This window comes from Hemitrygon akajei, chromosome 3 (assembly GCF_048418815.1).
Source record: "Hemitrygon akajei chromosome 3, sHemAka1.3, whole genome shotgun sequence".
Taxonomy (NCBI): Eukaryota; Metazoa; Chordata; class Chondrichthyes; order Myliobatiformes; family Dasyatidae; genus Hemitrygon; species Hemitrygon akajei.
Genome location: NC_133126.1, coordinates 124,997,999 through 125,018,226, shown reverse-complemented (window position 1 = coordinate 125,018,226; position 20,228 = coordinate 124,997,999). Strand labels below are relative to the sequence as shown.

Below are 20,228 nucleotides of genomic sequence, written 5' to 3'. Positions count from 1 at the left end.
CAAAAAAAAAGAAAACAAAGTAAGAATTAAGGCAAACATACTGATGAGCTTTCCAGCAAGTTCTTTGTTGCTTCTATTTTCCTTGGGATGTTTATATAAGTACATCACACAACGTCCGATCCCACTATGCTTCAGAGTCTCCTGACTCACACTGGGCAACTGTACATAAAAACAGTCAGTTACTTACAAAGACACTAAGGCAAGTTAAAGAGAGAACTCCGTTGAATTAAACCACAGAGTACTGTATTCAGTTCTGGTTACCACAACCCTAGAAAAGATACAAGGGTGATCCATGACAATATTGAGGAAGTGATCAGGAAAGATTGACAAGGCTGTGATTATTTTCTTAACAACAGTCTGAGGTACTGAGACATACAGCACACGTGAACCTACAACCCTGTGTGTTTCACTGCTTGTGGGCAGGAATGGAAGAGAGAAAATTTTCATGAATCCATCTTTTCATTTTTACAAGAACACAGAGATGCAACTGACACAATAACGTCACAGTACTGATCTCCGAAGAAAGCAGTGAAGACATCGTTTACCTGATGGTTTTTGTTAATGCTTGAACAAAGTGCACAGGCACTTTCAGGCCATCCTTTACTTCTTGCCCTGTAAGTACCAACTCTTGTTCTGTATGGTAGCTCAACTATATGTCCATTCATCTGCCAGCCCAGTAAGACCAAAGTAAAATAGGTGTAACTGAATATAAATGCATCTTAAGGAGGGTTAATGGATTTCCTTAAATACAATTTAAACTTATCAGATACCAGACATACTTTTTCTTGAAAGTTTTGGTAATTAAAGCAAAAATATAAATGAGCAGGGTATTGAAAGAATACAATATGTGCTGAATACTATCTTGATAAGACTCCTACAACTACAGGTTTGGAAGAGCAAGGGATGAAAACCCTCCCTATGTGGAGAAAAAAAAGCTGTTGAAATACAGATGTTAAAACAAGCTGCTACAACCCTATGCTATCTTAGGGCTAGGCATGCCTGCTTACCTCCTGTAGTATCTTTAACAACTCCTCACGGATCTTGAGATGGGGCAAACTCTTGTCTGGCAAGGGTGTGAGCCATTCCTTTATAGCAGACATCACCCCACTATCAATAAAAGTGTCCTTCAAATCTTGCCTGCAAGAATTAATAGGACAGTCGGCATCAGCAAAAAGAAACATTACCTGTTAGTCACGATTATTGTCAAATATTTACTTAGCTCTTCTAGGCTGAGAACTTCTAACAATCTTTTAAACCTTCTGCTGTTTCAGTAACCCCTTATTCCGCATAACTTAGCTCCAGTAATACTCGTCTTTTATTAGTATTTTCTGTATCCTACGGGATTATAACAGAATGCATAATATCATGAAATTCTATGTGACCCAAGCTCCATCATGACCTTGGGTGTTGGCTGTGTGTAGTTTACATATTCATCCTATGACCAAGTGAGCTTTCTATACACTTGTCTCTTCTCCAACATGCCAAATATAGTCTGGTTGCTAGGTTAACTGGCTACTCTAAAGTTCCCCTGTTAAAACTGGGTGGCAGGTAAATTAATGGGGGAGAAGGAGGAGGAATTGGTAGTGGTGCAAGAGGGAAAATGGCATTAGAGGAATGAGGTGTCTGATTATCAGTATGGATGTGGTAGCTGAAGAGCTTTGTTTCCTGCTGAATGAACTGTATTTTACAGTTAACACATGATCAATTGTTCTCTTTCACAATGTACAAGCAACATTTAAAAGATGCTTCTTAAAAGCTTTTTATAACATTTTCTTCATGTCAAAATATAAATTAGTTTGGCTAAGTACTGATGGATTCAGGATTCTGCAGCTTCCAGAAAATATGAGCATGTTAGACACATAAACTTCTACAGTTTCTAAAAGGGGATATGTGGCTTTGGTAAACTTATCTCTAACAAATTAAACTTAACAGATATAACAAAAAATTCTATTCAGAAAACTAATTCCAATTGATGGCAACCCATGGCATTGATTACATAATAGTTCTTTCAATGCCATGGATTGCCCAAACATTAAGAACTTGTAGAATACAATTCACCTGTGAGAAGCATTTCACCTCAAAATGCTCTTTATCTGTTTTTCCTGAAAATATCAACACTATCCTCAAGTTCAACCCTGGTGTTGTTTGGTTTTACTCTGACCATTCAACTGAGCTATCACTTTAGATAGGCGAGATTGTTAGAACTTTTGTGGGGTTAGAACATATAGCAAATAACTTCAGCAATTTATTTTGGCCCCTAGTCTTTAGATCTGAATATGAACTGTAGATTAAAACTGAAATGCAGTTCTGAATAATTGGTTCCCAAGAACTGTAAACCACAGTTAATTGGAAGACTAGACAATGCTGATTTAAATTCAATATTTGGATGTCTGTAGTGTGGATGTGAAGAGGGAGATGCAAAGGTGTGTATTTGGATGTCTTCAGTGTGGGTATGAAGAGGAAGGTGTGAGGGTGGTGTATAGTTCAAAGGAAGCATTATAAATGTGGAATTGTCCTTTGATCTTCAGCATATAAAATGTCCTGTAGTGTTAGGTGAAGCAGACTTGCTGCTCCAAAAGGGTCTCTCTCTTTCTCTCATGACTCTAAAAGCCTGTCAGCTTATTTGTGTGTATCAACTAGTTTTCATATCTACCAACCTAGTCTCTCCAGTGACTTTGTTCTCACGACAACAAGATCACTGAGCATCTGTGGATTATGCATACATGCAAGATATCAGACTGCATTCATACTATCTGTACAGTTTGGCACTCATACCAGTGGATGCACCAGTAATGGGAACCAACACAAGAAACTCAGCACTGGAATTAGAAAGATAAACAGGGGTGAATCACTACTTACTTTTTCAAATGCATTACAACTGTGGGCAGTAGGGTCAGTTTCTTCAAAGCTGGCTTCTTTTGGCCATTGAGTTGTCTATCTTCCTGCCAAAAATAAAAGGGAACATAGCTGGGCTTAGAAAGATATCAGTGATTGGATGTGTGTAACAGCAAGCACGTTACTGGGTTTTACAGTACTGAAACATGTCTTTTGGCCTATGAGGGCAATGCAGCCCATTATACCTAGTGATATTAATTCTGTCTTGGTGATTTAAGTACTTGTCTTGAGTGCTGGCCTCCATCACATGGAAATACAATCCAGAATCAAAGCCTGCTCTATGTGATAAAGTTCTCCCACAGGCCCCTCTCTATCTCCTACCTCTTACTATAAACCGTGTCCTCTTGTATTAGGCACTAAACCTGGGAAAAAATGTTTTTAAAAAAATTATCTGCTCCATCTATCCCTTTCATAATTTTATATACAGAACTGAAAAAAAGGTCTTGGGCGCATATTAAAAAAATTCTGTAAAGCAAAGATTATTTCAAAAATAATGAAATCAAAAGTTTCTAAATAACCAAGTAATTACTATAAAGAGCAGTAGACAGTTAAACCCAAAACAAAATTTGGTGTGACCACCCTTTGTCTTTAAAACTGCATCAATTATCTTTGGTACGCTGTTGTGCAGTATTATAAGAAAATCTGCTGATAAGTTGTTCCAAGCATCTTGGAGAGCTACCACAGTTCTTCTGCAGACTTTGGCCGTCTCACTTGCTTCTGTCTCTGCGGAAAGCCCTGGACAGCCTCAATGATGTTGAGATCAGGGCTCTGTGGAGGCCACACCATCTGTTGCAGAACACCTTGCTCTTTTTGCAGAAAGTAGTTCTTTATGACATTGACATTTGAGGTCATTGTCCTGCTGCAGAATGAAGTTGGGACTGATCGGCACAGCTCAATGAATGACAATGTGCTTGTATATTGTCACCATTGAGGATTCCATTAATTCTGACCAGATCACCAACTCCATGTGCAGAAATGCAGACCCAAACCTGCAGGGAGCCTCTGCAGTCCCTCACTGTTGGCAGACACTCATCCATGTAGCACTCTCCAGCTCTTCTACGGACAAACTGCCTCCTGTTTGAGACAAAAATTTCAAATTTTGACTCATCAGTCCAGAGCATTTGCTGCTATTGTTCAACATCCCGGTCTTCGAGTTTTTGTCTGTAGGTGAATCTCTGCATTTGTATCCAGTTTGGAGAAATGGCTTTTTGGCAGCAACTCTCCCATGAAGACCACGTTTGACAGCTTCTCCAGACTGTAGAGGGGTGTACTTGGTTTCCAGTGGTTTCTGCGAGTTCAGACTTGCAAGTAATGCTGAGTTCCCGATTTAGAAGGGACATCATTTTGATGCACCTCTCATCTATTGCACAAAGTTTCTGTGGTCGACTTCTGTGTTTCACGTTTCCCATTTCTTTGTGCTGCTTCAGAACAGCTTGGATAGCACAAATTGAAACTCCTGCCTGCTGCAAAATTTCTTCCTGGGAGAGATCTTGCCGATGCAAGATGACCAATTTGTGTCTTGTTGCTGTGCTCACCCTTGCCATAGTGTAAGAATTGATGATAAACTCAATAAGCAAATGCTTTGAGAGGCTGGTTAAGGACAACATCTGCAGCAAGCGACCACCTACATTGGATCCCTTACAATTCACCTACCGACGCAACCGACAGACAGATGATTCAATAGCCTTAGCTCTACACTGTCTTTACACACCTGGAGAAGAAAGATGCTTATGAGAATGCTGTTCTTGGACTACAGTTCAGCATTCAACACCATAATTCCCTCCAGGCACGACAAGAAGTTCAGAGACCTCGGCCTTCATCCTCCCTTGTGCAGCTGGATCCTGGACTTCCTGTTAGATCGCCGGCAGGTGGTAAAAATGGGCTGGCTCCCTCACCTCTGCCCCTCAACACAGGTGTCCCCCAGGGCTGTGTCCCAAGCACCCTCCTTTACTCTCTGTATATCCTTGGCTGTGTTGCCACCCACAGGTCCAATCTGCTAATTAAATTTGCTGATGATATATTGATTGGCCTAATCTAAAATACTAACAAGGCAGCCTACAGAGAAGAAGTTATCACCCTGATACAGTGGTGTCAAAAAAACCTCTCCCTCAATGTCACAAGAACAAAGGAGCTGGTTGCGGACTACATGAGGAATGGAGACAGGCTAACCCCTATAGACATCAATGGATCTGGGGTTGAGAGCTTTAAATTCCATCACCGAGGATCTCATGTGGTCTGTACATACCGGCCGTGTGGTTAAAAAAGCATAACAACACCTCTTTCACCTCAGACAGTTGAAGAGTTTGGTATGGGCCCCCAAATCCTAAGAACTTTCTACAGAGGCACAATTGAGAGCATCCTGACTGGCTGCATTACTGCCTGGCATGGGAACTGTACCTCCCTCAATCGCAGGACTCTGCAGGGAGTAGTGCGAACAGCCCAGTGAATCTGTAGATGTCAACTTTTCACTATTCAGGATATTTACAAAGACAGGTGTGTAAAAAGGGCACGGAGGATCATGGGGGATCCAAGTCACCCCCACCACAAACTGTTCTAGCTGCTACCATCCAGGAAACTGGTACTACAGCATAAAAGCCAGGACCAATTGGCTCTGGGACAGATTCTTCCACTAGGCCACCAGACTGATTAATTCATGCTGATACAATTGTATTTCTGTTATAATGACTGTCCTGTTGTACATACTATTCACTACAAATGATTATAAATTGCAAATTGCATATTTAGACAGACGTAACGTAAAGATTTTTACTCATGTATGTGAAGGAAGTAATAAAGTCAATTCAATTCAAAACTGTCACGTCTGCCACACCCTCACCTTGCAGTTTGGTTGTCCTTCACCCAGCTTGATTCCTTCTACACCCATTTCTGTTTCAGTTAATCAGTTGAGTTCATTCAACTCATTATGTCATTGATCATTAGCACCCGTTAGTTATCTTTGTTTAATCATGCACTGGGCAAAATGCCCTCAAAGTAATAAGCTTTTATTTGAAAAGTGGTCTCTTATTTAACATGTTACTTTTTTAATAAAATACAAAAGGTTCTTCTGTAACACTTCATTTTTTGGAAAATGAATGTTTGGAAATTTAAAATTTGCTTTTTCCTTCTGACACACTAATGCAGAAGGCAAAAAATAAACGTCTAAAACTAAATTTATATAAAAAAGCTAGGGTGCCACAAGCTTTTGCACAGTACTGTATTCCTCAGCTTCTTTCACTCTGGTTTATATTTAATTTTTATTGTACACTTGAAAATTCTATACCCTGAAGTATTCAACTGCCAGTCATACACTTCTTTCATGTTTATATGCTAAGAATTAGGCAATTCCAAGCAAGGCAATACCTGGATTGAAATTGCTGAAGTAAAACATCTACTATTCTCTTGTTTCCAACCCGCTTCATTCTCTCCTCTAGGCTCCTTTCCTCTTCCTTTAAATGACGAAGAGAATCACAAACCTAATAACCTAGCAATTCTGTCACTACATCACACACTTCACTGCCACTGAATTGCTACTGGCAAATAGTCTTTTAATGTAAACAGCAAATCCAGAAACACTAACAAAAAGTCCTGGAAGTTAATCCCTTTCAACAGATGCAGCTAGACCTACTGAATGCTTCCAACATTTTCTGTATTTAAAAAAAAAATTCCAGCATTTCCAATTATTTTTACTTTGGCAATACAGAATGTTTGAGCATTAGATTTTGCAATATATTCTACTCACTCTTCTTTGCTTTTTTGGTGATTACTCCCATTTGACCTGGTTATCTACAAGCTAATGATCTGCTCAAAACTATGCATACCAATCAGCTACCTGGCTGACGTGGAATATATTACAAAATCTAAAATGCAAATCTTCTGAAAGAACAGGGAACAGGGTGATACTGATACCGTTAATCCCAAACAAACGAGCTACATTTTTTTTGTCCCTAGAGAGCATTGCCTATTCTTCAAAATCCAAAACAGAGATAGAAGACACAAGAAACTTAGAAGGGAAATAAATTGGACTGTTTTGGCTGGACAATACAATGAGCTGAATAGATTCAGCTTACAACTAAGATTTCACATTTTAATGTTCCCAGGTGGATACTCCTACTTTATAACTTTTTGTTTAATAGTTTTAAACCAATTGCATTACACTCCCCAAACTAATATTTTCAAAATGTACGTTAGTATTGGACTGGAGGTTGTCATAAGCTCCCACTACCTATTAAATGTTCCCTATCTCGTACATCTCAACTAGCTTCTGACAACCAAGTCCAGCTCTTGGCCACATGTGGCTTCTACTAGGTCCAGCGGAACCATCTCTTCTGACAGGAGCAGGGGCAAAGGTGGGTTACTGGTGCTGTAAAGCCAGTCGCTTCAGGCAGATGGAGCTCGTCAGCTGTGTTGGCAGCTCATGCCGGAGAAGAAAAACTCCGATCTCAAACCTCCAATACCCAGTGATGAAAAAGGTTTCATGAGTAAAAGCCAAGGAAAAATTCGGAGCTGGAGTCCCTAAGGCAGTCCAATGTTAAGTTCAACGCTGACTGACACCCGCGATGCTGCAAGTGCAAAACTGTATCGGTCTCTACCATCTCTTTGGGTTCAGCAGCTGCAAGAAGAGAAGCAGCCTGCTTCATGGGCAACAGCTTGCTCTCTACATCCTACTGCCCTGGCTTGCATAGATGGCTAGGGCATAATATCCACGGTTGACCCTGACCAACGGTGGGCCTCAAATTGGATTTAGTCACAATGCACTTCATTTCCAACTACTGCAAACATATCATTAAGCTTTCTAATTGAAAGTGTTCTACTTTAAAGGGCAAGAGGCATATTTATTGCCAAATGGCAAGAATTTAGTTATAGGGAAATTTGTTAGGTTGTTAGCAAGGCCACATGGAGTGCTGCGCATATTTTTGGTTCCTCTCATAGTAGCATTGGAGGCAATCCAAAAGACATTCACCAGGCTAATTCCTGAGATGACAGGATTGCCTTAAGAGGAAAGGCTAAATAAGATAAATTATTTGTTCAGAAGGATGAGGGATGATCTTATTGAAACGTGCTAAGGGGCATTACAGATTAAATGTAGAAAAGTTCTCATTGGTAGAAGAGCTTCAAACGAGGGGACACAAGTAGTTTCAAGATAAGGGGTTGGTCACAATAAAAAGAATTACATGGAAATTTCTTCTTGTAGAGGTTAGTGAATCTTTTAAATTCCCTATACCTTGGAGTGTGGAGGCTAGTTCATTAGCAGTATTTAACATGAAGGGAGATAGAAGACCATGGGATTGAGAGCTATGGGGATGTGACATAGAGGAGGAGTTGAGGTCTTGGGTAATTTGTGATTATTTTATTGACTGGCAGGACAGGCAGCCTACTCCTGCTCCTAGTTTATTGTTGACTTTGAGCAATTCCCCAATCCCCATCTTGCCTTACGAGCAGTTGACTCACTTCTGCTGCTTCATTCATCTTGGTGATCATAGCGCTAACCACGTCATCCGCATCACTGATGAAAGTGCCACCATCTCGATTTCGCCGCCGCCTCCGGTTCTGATCTTTCTTCTTCTGTAGCATCATCTCAAAATCAGAAACAAAGTCTGAACTGCAACAGAAATAAATCCATCAATGTATAAACGATTACACTAGAGAGAGCACACTTTCAGCAACCAAGCGCAAGTCTATTAAAAATTCCAGTAACACATGTACAAGTCTGTACATCCCTTGGCATGTGGAATTTTCCAAAGGATAGTGGAATGTGTAATTTCACACCTCCATTATTTGAAGCTTTAAGTCATTGGATCAGGCCATCTGAACCATAACTCTCTGCCAAAAGAGCATGATCATCCCAGCACTGCCCATAAGGAGTTTGTACATTGCCCCCATGACTGCACAAGTTTTCACTGGGTGCTCCGGTTTCCTTCCACAGTCCAAAGTTGGTAGTTAATTGGTCATTGTAAGTTATCCTGTGATTAGGCTGGGATTAAATCGGATTGTTGGGGTTGCAGCTCAAAGGGCCAGTAGGGCCTATTCCGCACCGTATCCCAATAAATAAATAAATCAATCCCAAATGCATAGTAGTGCATTTTCAGAGTGGGGTTCTTTAAAATCTGATTGGGTCATTAATTTACTATTTTATTGCTTAATCTCACTCCACCCCTGGAACTTTTGAAGCAAAAATTTTCCTTTCTGGGGTAGTGGAATTCCGTTTAGCATTTTCTACCAACCAAGGTGATTTGAGAACTTACTGTAAAAATCTATGTCAATGATAACAATAATAGTGCTTTGCATAAACTTCAACAAAATCACATTCCAGTGTAAGATGATGCTGTACAATCTGAATTTTAAGACGATGCTTGTACTTACTCTAACCCCTTTCCTCTAACTTCATTGTCCGAGTCTGACTCTTCAGCAACTATTTTCTTTCTCTCTGCTTCCTGTGCGGCTTTTTCACCATCTAGATCCTCCTGGTTAAAACCCTGAGTGGAAGAATAAACTTCAGTTATGGATAATTTCTCCAGAACATAGCCAGAAATGAAACAAAGCATAGGAGGAGCATGCTTCAATCAAGCTTTATAAGCTCTTTCCCATAAACCCTACTCGATACTAAAAGCTTGTTGGTTACAAGTGTGTTATAGTGTCCAACTATATTATGAATACAGTTGAAATGACCTTACAGCAACAAGTTGAAAACTTACCCTGGAGAAAACAAACAACTCTTAAGCTTGATCTTGAAAATCTATTTGGAAACTCAGTTTGAAGTCTATTGCAACTTTGAATGTCAGTATAGTCAACACCTTATTTTCTCAGAGCCACTATAAATCAGATAGGTTAGACAATAAATTACATACTTACCGTGAATCTAATTCATTTTAAATACAGCATTACCAGCATCAAACTCCTGGGTCAAACTTTTGTTACCAGTATAGTTTCTTCTATACCACCAACAAATCAATTCTGAGTCAGAGAGGGCATGGCATACAAACAGTTACCTTTAGATTGTTTCATTAAGCATACCTGCCATAAAGTTCATACCACATCTTTCTTTGGTCCAATAAGCTGATGCTTACTATATTAATAACGATTGAATAGTGATTTGACAATTTTCTCAGTATGGTTTGGTCAGCAGCAAACTTGCTCTATTCAGTATATAAACAAAATTATAATAACTTGGTTAAAAGTGAGTTTGATTATTGAGTAATACCACTGCTACAACTCCTGGATCATCTCATTTATTTTCTTTGGTTTGGAAGTACTAGTAAATCTCATATTATGGTTCACATATCCCCTGTGCATTTCTTTACCATACATTAGTGTTACCAACTTCCAGTCAAGTAAAATCATAAACCATGCCTTTAAGTAACAGTGCTACTCCCTTGTAAAATGGACAGGAGAATATGTGTTTCATGTGCATGTCCAATCTGCCAATTGACATTTTGTGATAGGAGTGTAGCACCAAAACAGACAGCATCTAAGAAATTAAATTTAACTCACTTTCATGTAACCAGCCAATATTTTTTTTAAATCACAAGTACATAAAAGGTACACATTTCCCTTATAAATGACCTGCTTTATTATCATTCTTTCAATTAAACTAACTAATACTCTTCCTAAGTTTCATTAGCTATTAAATCAGAAAATCTATCTATTCCACATCTCCATTACCACAAAAATGCACATTCCTCTCATTCTTTTAATTATTTTCTAAACCAGAATTTGCCAAATTTGCAGTGGAGGAGGGTGCGACAACAAGCATATTCCTTAACTGCTCCTCTGTTCAACAAAATACACTACACTTTTAACAATCCCCCAACTCCCAAGAGTGGAATCTTGGCAGTTACCTCATGCCGAGCTTAAATGTATAGGATCATCGCAATAATAGATGTAGATGGTTGTAGAAATTTTGAAAACATTATGAGCCATTGTCCGCAGCCATTGTGGAACACAACTCCAATGCCAGGCTTTGAAAAAATTTCTGCCATTTGGCTGTAAAGAGAATTTTAAAGGTACTTGAATTTGCCATAGCTTAAAAACACACCACTTAGACAAAATGCATTTCCAAATGCCCTCTGTGGAACACTAAACAATCCTGGAGTGTGATAGTTCCAGTGGCTTGCAGTATGTGCTTTAGCCACTTTCCAGTTTACGAGGAATGAGAACTGAACCCGCTGGAGTGATCTTGACTCCACTGGGTAAGTCCTCGTACTAATATGACGCAACATGCTCTTTCAACTGGGAGATCCTCTCATTATCTTAGACATCCAGTTTTCTTCAACCAGTAAGACCAGAACACTCGTTTAATTGTGTCAAGTGCTTTGTACTCAACATGTTCACAGAGCAGCAGGCAAACTTAATATATGATTGTGAAGCACTACAGATATCTCAGTTAGGTGAGTGATGTTGGAAGGGCAGCAAAATACTTGATTTGGTTTAATGGGAAAGCCACAATAGGAAAACAGGTTCTGAGAATTCATCTACAAGTGTCGAGCATAAATCCAAAGGGACTGAGAATATACAACTCACTTGATTATAGTATCTTGAAACCCAGTGTTACTGGACACACAGGACAGAGTTAATTTTAGATCTCTCCAGTTAGGATATGATGGCCCAAATAGTGCTTTGTAAACATTCATGAGACTAAGTAGCCCAAAATGAAGTTTCAATTACAAAGATACGCGTGACCGAGAACACTCGGTAGATGTACTCCACACACACTTGTCACTCTGCCTAGTCATTCTGCTGTCATTGCACTAAGGGTGTGCACTTCACTGTCTTCCCTGGTATATTCTCGTAATAGGTTCTAAACTGGGCTGATGCACTCAGGTTGGCTTTATGATGCCTTTCATGCCATACATGGTGAAATATTCTATTTCTTTGTAATGTTGTTTGTACATGTATTAAGGAGGAGGGAAATTCACACTGGACAAAAATAGTAGAGCTAGTATTGCTTTTTTTTGGTAGATATACTTTTGTAGATATTGACAGGTTACTTTTCACTATTTTCTCTAATTTTTGACACATCCTTGCACTAAAGGGCTAAGCGTCTCCAGCCATTTTTCTCTTTGGTCATAACCAATGTATCCAGCAATATGGCAGTGGCTAGAACTGAGAAACAATCTATGATGTGTGGTACAGCATGAACTGAACACTGGCTGAATGTCAACACAGCCTTCTCTCCCAAATAGATGTACTGTGCAATTTGTAGCCCATGTATCTTTACTGGCTAAGCACTCCGAAATTCCTGATCATTAGCTCTCAGTTGTACCAGTCTAGGCTATAGGCACTTTGAAAAGCAAACTTCTACCCAATTATTAGAACTAAAACATTAAATATTGAAGGGCTCAGAACCTTTGTAAGTAAATAAATCACCAGGTCTAGAAAACATGTATCTCAGGCCATCGAAAAAGCAAGTGAAGAAACAGTGTTGGCATTAATCGTGTTTAATTACATGGAGGGTGAACAAGTGCAGGAGAATTGGAAAAGTACTTAATGTGGCACTTTAGCTCAAAAAAGGAGAAAAATAATAGACCGAGTATCACTAGACAAACACACAGGAAGCAAATTATTAGTAAACGTCTGAGGAATGCACTCAGAAAGGTACACACTGATCAAGACTGATCAAGTTGATATAGTTTTGTTAAGGCACAATCGAATTGATGTTAAGAAGGCCTGATGATACAGCCTATATGACAGAATAATCAAGAATTAAAAGCCTGTGGAATCCCAAGGAATGAAATAGGTTGGATCCAAAATTAATTCTTTGATAGGAGGTCAAGGTCGATAAACTATAGAAAGGTTTATAAAGGTATATAAAATTACAAGATGTCTGGAACCATTGAACAGGAAGTACTTTTTCACTAGAAGATATCAATAACAGATGAGTACATTTGAGTTATTATGTAGGATTATGAAGAATAAGGTTTTATCCCATCTCATGAATTATGGGAGTTTGATTCTTATACAAGTATACAGGCAGAAACCCTCATTCTATTTTAAATAGGACTTGGAACAGCATTCTATTTGCTATAACATACGAGTTACAAAATTTTCTCTAAAGAATCTTTTTTATGGTTTACAAGGTAGGCTGAAGTGGCTTCTTTTGTAAACTTTTACGATAACTTGAGATTACTTGGTTTTCAGAACAGGCTAAGTGTCAGATTGAAAATGCTATTTAAGAGTTATTTAAATAGATACGAGTATTTTGTATGTTGCCCTCCAAATACCTTTCCTTGGAAAGGTTACAAGCATTTATTATTTAAGTTAACATTATGATTTTCAAATATTCTTTGACAGAGTTTAAGTCTACAACAATAAGCAGGGTATTTTTTCATTTTTAAAACAGTAATAAATCAGCTGAACCACAGTGCTTACAAACCAACTCTATACGTACTGTAAACTCTTCCCCTTCATCATCCGATTCACCAAAAATGTCAGCTATCAAGTTTCCAACACCAGTCCTGTTTTGAGGAAGCAGAGGACAATGTTACCAGGTTACCCATAGACATTTGTCCCATTAATAGGAAATAATTATCTATATGTGAGGGCATATTCTCATATTCCACTGCAGTTGCAACGCCACTGAGCATCCGCACATACCCTGTTATGGCCAATGGAGATTTCCTAATATGGTACATCTCCAAAAGAAATTAATTTCCACTAAAATTTAGAACAACTGACTGTTGTTTGTGATGTATATAAATGACCTGGATGGGTGGATTAGTAAGATTGCACATGATATCAAGATTGGTGGAGTTCTGGATAGTGTAGAAGACTGGCAAAGAATACAGCACAATTTAGATCATTGCAGATCTCGGCAGAGAAATGGCAGATGGAGTTTAACCCAGATAAATGTGAGGTGTTGCATCTTGGTAGGGAAAATGCAGACAGTCCGAGCAGAGAGATCCTGGGGTCCAAGTTTATAGCTCTTTGAAAGAGGCTACACAGTTCGATAAGGAACGGGTTGCACCTTAATAGGCGGGAGACCAGCACTCTGGCAGACAGGTTTGCCACTGCAACACGGATGTGTTTAAACTAAGTAGTGGTGGGGAGGGGATGAACTGGAAATATAAGGATGGAGTTAAAGGGAAAGTGAAAATAAGAAAAGTTAAAAAGGACAACAAAATCAATGGAGTAGAAAGCTCAAGAAGAGATCATACAGTATGGCCAAGTGAAATAGGAATTGATATGAAAGGAGAGGGAAGTAATGAATTAAAAGTATTATATATGAATGCACAAAGTATAAGGAATAAAGTAGATGAGCTTGAGGCTCAGTTGGAATTTGGCAAGTACGATGTTGTGGGAATAACAGAGACATGGCTTCAAGCGGACAGGGCCTGGGAAATGAATATTCAAGGATATACATCTTATCGAAAGGACAGACTGACTGGCAGAGGGGGTGGGGTGGCTCTGTTGGTGAGGAATGATATTCAGTCCCTTGCGAGGGGGGACACAGAATCAGGGGATGCAGAGTCAATATGGATAGAACTGAGAAATTCTAAGGGTAGAAAGACCCTAATGGGAGTTACCTACAGGCCCCCAAACAGCAGTCTGGATGTAGGGTGTAAGTTGAATGAAGAGTTAAAATTGGCATGTTGCAAAGGTAATGATACAGTTGTCATGGGGGATTTCAACATGCAGGTGGACTGGGAGAATCAGAATGGTACTGGACCCCAAGAAAGGGAGTTTGTGGAGTGCCTCCGAGATGGATTCTTAGAACAACTTGTACTGGAGCCTACCAGGGAGAAGGCAATTCTAGATTTAGTGTTGTGCAATGAACTGGATTTGATCAGGGACCCCAAGGTAAAGGAACCTTTAGGAGGTAGTGACCATAATATATGTTTTAACCTACAATTTGAGAATGAAAAGGGAAAATCAGATGTGTCAGTATTACAGTTGAACAAAGGGAGCTATGAGGGAGGAGCTGGCCAAAGTTCAATGGAACAATACCCTTGCAGGGAAGACAGTGGAACAACAATGGCAGGTATTTCTGGAAATAATGCAGAAGGTGCAGGATCGGTTTATTCCAAAGAGGAAGAAAGATCCTAAGGGGAGTAAGGGGCGGCTGTGGCTGACGAGGGAAGTAAAGGGCAGTATAAAAATAAAAAAGTATAACATAGCAAAGATGAGCGGGAAAACGGGGGACTGGGAAGCTTTTAAAGAGCAACAGAAGATAACAAAAAAGAAAACAATGAGGTACGAAGGTAAACTAGCCAAGAATATAAAGGAGGATAGTAAAAGCTTCTTTAGGTATGTGAATAGCAAAAAAATAGTTAAGACCAAAATTGGGGCATTGAAGATAGAAACAGGTGAATTTATTGTGGGGAACAAGGAAATGGCAGACGAGTTGAAAAGGTACTTTGGATCTGTCTTCATTAGGGAAGACACAATCTCTCAGATGTAATAGTGGCCAAAGGAACTAGGGTAAAGGATGAACTGAAGGAAATTTATATTAGGCAAGAAACAGTGTTGGATAGACTGTTGAGTCTGAAGGCTGCTAAGTCCCCGGGACCTGATGGTCTGCATTCCAGGGTACTTAAAGAGGTGGCTCTAGAAATCGTGGGCGCATTGGTAATCATTTTCCAATGTTCTATAGATTCAGGAACAGTTCCTGCTGATTGGAGGGTGGATAATGTTGTCCCACTTTTCAAGAAAGGAGGGAGAGAGAAAACAGGGAATTATAGACCAGTTAGCCTGACGTCAGTGGTGGGAAAGATGCTGGAGTCAATTATAAAAGAGGAAATTACGACACATTTGGATAGCAGTAGAAGGATCAGTCCGAGTCAGCATGGATTTACGAAGGGAAAATCATGCTTGACTAATCTTCTGGAGTTTTTTGACGATGTAACTATGAAAATGGACAAGGGAGAGCCAGTGGATGTAGTGTACCTGGACTTCCAGAAAGCTTTTGATAAAGTCCCACATAGGAGATTAGTGGGCAAAATTAGGGCACATGGTATTGGGGGCAAAGTACTGACATGGATTGAAAATTGGCTGGCTGACAGGAAACAAAGAGTAGATATTAACGGGTCCCTTTCGGAATGGCAGGCTGTGACCAGTGGGGTACCGCAAGGTTCAGTGCTGGGACCGCAGCTGTTTACAATATACATTAATGATTTAGATGAAGGGATTAAAAGTAACATTAGCAAATTTGCCGATGACACAAAGCTGGGTGGCAGTGTGAAATGTCAGAAGGATGTTATGAGAATGCAGGGTGACTTGGACAGGTTGGGTGAGTGGGCAAATGTATGGCAGATGCAGTTTAATGTGGATAAATATGAAGTTATCCACTTTGGTGGCAAGAACAGGAAGGCAGATTACTATCTAAATGGAGTCAAGTTAGGAAAAGGGGAAGTACAACGAGATCTAGGTGTTCTTGTACATCAGTCAATGAAAGCAAGCATACAGGTACAGCAGGCAGTGAAGAAAGCTAATGGCATGCTGGCCTTTATAACAAGAGGAATTGAGTATAGGAGTAAAGAGGTCCTTCTGCAGCTGTACAGGGCCCTGGTGAGACCCCACTTGGAGTACTGTGTGCAGTTTTGGTCTCCAAATTTGAGGAAGGACATTCTTGCTATCGAGGGAGTGCAGCGTAGGTTCACAAGGTTAATTCCCGGAATGGCGGGACTGTCATATGTTGAAAGATTGGAGCGACTGGGCTTGTATACACTGGAATTTAGAAGGATGAGAGGGGATCTGTTTGAAACATATAAGATTATTAAGGGATTGGACACACTGGAGGCAGGAAGCATGTTCCCACTGATGGGTGAGTCCAGAACTAGAGGCCACAGTTTAAGAATAAGGGGTAGGCCATTTAGAACAGAGATGCGGAAAAACTTTTTCACCCAGAGAGTGGTAGATATGTGGAATGCTCTGCCCCAGAAGGCAGTGGAGGCCAAGTCTCTGGATGCATTCAAGAGAGAGTTAGATAGAGCTCTTATAGATAGCGGGGTCAAGGGATATGGGGAGAGGACAGGAACGGGGTACTGATTGTGTATGATCAGCCATGATCACAGTGAATGGCGGTGCTGGCTAGAAGGGCCGAATGGCCTACTCCTGCACCTATTGTCTATTGATAAGGTGGTTATGGTGGCTTATGGAATGCTTGCTTTTATTAGTCAAGACATTGTGTTCAAAAGTCAAGTCGTTATGTTGCAACCTCAAAGAATTCTGATCAGGCCACATCTGGAGTACTGCATACCATTCTGGTCATTCCACTATAGGAAGGATCTTAAGGCTTTGGAGAGGGTGCAAAAGAGGTTTACTAGAATGTTAAACACAAAATACTCTGTAGATGCTGGGGTCAAAGCAACATGCGCAACACGCTGGAGGAACTCAACAGGTCGGGCAGCATCTGTGGAAACGAACAGTCAACGTTTCGGGCTGAGAACCTTCATTAGGACTGAAGAGGGAGGGGGCAGGGGCCCTATAAAGAAGGTGGGGGGGAGGATGGGAAGAAGGCTGGTAGGTGCCAGGTGAAAAACCAGTAAGGGGAAAGATCAAGGGGTGGGGAAGGGGAAGCGGGGGGGGGGGGGGGGGTATAGGCAGGAGAGGTGAAGGAGGAACGTAAGGGGAAAGCACTATCGGTAGTAGAAGGTGGCAGAACCATGAAGGAGGTGATAGGCAGCTGGAGGAGGCAGAGTGAAAGTGGGATAGGGGAAGGGAGGGGCAGGGAATTATCGGAAGTTGGAGAATTCAATGTTTATGTCAAGGGGCTGGAGACTACCCAGATGGTATATGAGATGTTGCTCCTCCAACCTGAGTTTGGCCTCATCATGGCAGTAGAGGAGGCCATGTACGGACATATCCAAATGGGAATGTGAAGCAGAGTTGAAGTGGGTGGCAACCAGGAGATCCTGTCTGTTGTGGCGGACTGAGCGGAGGTGATCGACGAAGCGGTCCCCCAATCTGCGTCGGGTCTCACCGATGTAGAGGAGGCCACACCGGGAGCACCGGATGCAATAGATGATCCCAACAGACTCGCAAGTAGTGTTGCCTCACCTGGAAGGACTGTTTGGGGCCCTGAATGGTGGTAAGAGAGGAAGTGTAGGGACAGATGTAGCACTTATGCTTGCAGGGTTAAGTGCCAGGTGGGAGATCCGTGGGGAGGGACGTGTGGATCAGGGAGTCGTGAAGGGAACGATCCCTGCAAAAAGCAGAGAGGGGTAGAGAGGGAAAGATGTGCTTAGTGGTGGGGTCCTGTTGAAAGTGGCGGAAGCTGCGGAGGATAATGTGCTGGATCCGGAGGCTGGTGGGGTGGTAGGTGAGGACAAGGAGAACTCTGTCCCTGTTGTGGTGACGGGAGGATGGGGTGCGGGCCAAAGTGCAGGAAATGGAGGAGATGCGGGTGAGGGCATCATTGATAACGGCAGAAGGGAAAGCATGATCCTTAAAGAAAAAGGACATTTGAGGTGTCCTGGAATGGAAACCCTCATCCTGGGAGCAGATGCAGCAGAGACGGAGGAACTGGGAATAGGGAATAGCATTTTTGCATGTGGTAGGGTGGGAAGAGGTGCAGTCGAGGTAGTTATGAGAGTCAGTGGATTTATAGAATATGTCAGTGGACAGTCTGTCTCCAGAGATGGAGACCGAGAGATCGAGAAAGGGAAGAGAAGTGTCTGAGATGGACCAAGTGAATTTGAGGGCTGGGTGGAAGTTAGAGGCAAAGTCGATGAAATTGATGAGCTCAGCATGGGTGCAGGAAGCAGCACCAATGTAGTCGTCAATGTAGCGAAGGAAAAGTTGGGAAGCAGTACCAGTATAGGTTTGGAACATAGACTGTTCCATATAACCAACGAAGAGTCAGGCATAGCTGGGGCCCATGCAAGTTCCCATAGCTACACCCTTGGTCTGAAGAAAGTGGGAAGAGCCAAAAGAGAAGTTATAAGTGTGATTACCAGTTCTGCCAACCAGAGAAATGTGATGGTGGTGGGGAACTGGTGAGGTCTATTGTCCAGAAAGTAGCGGAGGGTTTTGAGGCCTTCTTGATGGGGAATGGAAGTGTATAAGGTTTGGACATCCATAGTGAAAATGAAACGGTTGGGACCGGGAAACTGGAAGTTATTGAAGAGGTGGAGGGAATGGTATGTATCCCGGATGTAGGTGGGGAGGGACTGAACGATGGGTGACAAAATGCAGTCCAGGTAGGCAGATACAAGTTCAGTGGGGCAGAAGCAGGCCAAAACTATGGGTCTACCAGGACAGTCAGGCTTGTGGATCTTGGGGGAGGAGGTAAAACCGAGCAGTGCGGGGTGTGGGAATTATGAGTTTTTTGGCTGAGGATGGAAGGTCTCTGGAGTTGATAAGGGCGGTGATGGTACGGGAGACAATGCTGCCTGGTTGAGAGGGCATGTGCTATTATGAGAGGCTGGGCAAACTTGAAAACAGAAGATCTACAGATGCTAGAAATCCAAGCAACACATGACTGAAGCTCAGGGTAGATCTGATAGAGATTTACAAGGTTATGAGAGGCATAGATAAAGTAGACAGAGAGTATCTTTTTTCCCCAGGGCAGAAATGTCTAATACCAGAGGGCATGCATTGAAGGTGAAAAGGGGTAGGTTCAAAGGGGATATAGGGGGGGCAAGTTTTTTTTTTTAACTCAGAGTGGTGGATGCCTGGAATGTGGCTGCCTGGTATGGTGGTAGAGGCAGATACGTTAGAGGCTTTTAAGGGACATTTAGATACACACATGAATATGAGGAAGATAAGAGAGATATGGACATTATGTACAGAGGAGGGATTCGTTTTTGGGAGATTTTTCATTTACTTTTTAGCATAGTTCAGAACAACATTATGGACCGAAGGGCTTGTTCCTATTCTGTACTGTTCTATGTTCTATCGTGCATGCATCTGGTTAATTGGTGGAAATATCTTGGCTCCTGATCCTGGTGGATATCTACAAAAAACCTACAATTCATCCAGCTGGTAGCAGAAAACTACATTGCCATTATGCATCATGACCTCCTGAGTAGTATGGCTCACCCTTAACTCAAATACACCAGCACATAATTCAGGTTGATATAATAGAGAAGGAGGATTATATTGGAGGTTAGGTGTCAAGTGTGTGTTGGGTGCCTTTGGTTTTAAACAAATCCTAGTGAGATTCTCTGGCCAGTCATTAAACATCTCGTGAACTTAGAGTTCTCCTGTTGAACTGCATACAATTATTCTTCCATCAAAGGTGCTAAAGCAGTTTAACTATAAACTCATGGCTGTTTGTCTACCTTATACTCTGATCAGCTGCCTATAAAACAATGACTGAATTAAAATTATTTTTTCCACAAAAGACTTTGGAAAATTTGATGAAGCAACAGGAAGCTTCAAGGAAGAATGCTGAAGAA

General features: G+C 41.2%; 1 protein-coding gene across 1 annotated transcript in view; it reads right to left on the bottom strand.

Moving 5' to 3' along the window:
- The window catches only part of iws1 (interacts with SUPT6H, CTD assembly factor 1), a 62,925-nt gene that overhangs the window by 13,428 nt on the left and 29,269 nt on the right, over positions 1-20,228 (bottom strand). The window contains exons 6-11 of the mRNA XM_073040782.1: positions 13,280-13,346; positions 9,256-9,368; positions 8,344-8,494; positions 2,860-2,942; positions 1,008-1,137; positions 42-159 (exon numbers count right to left, since the gene is read on the bottom strand). Of these exons, the coding sequence (XP_072896883.1) occupies positions 42-159; positions 1,008-1,137; positions 2,860-2,942; positions 8,344-8,494; positions 9,256-9,368; positions 13,280-13,346 (662 nt within the window). The remainder of the gene's footprint in view (positions 1-41; positions 160-1,007; positions 1,138-2,859; positions 2,943-8,343; positions 8,495-9,255; positions 9,369-13,279; positions 13,347-20,228) is intronic.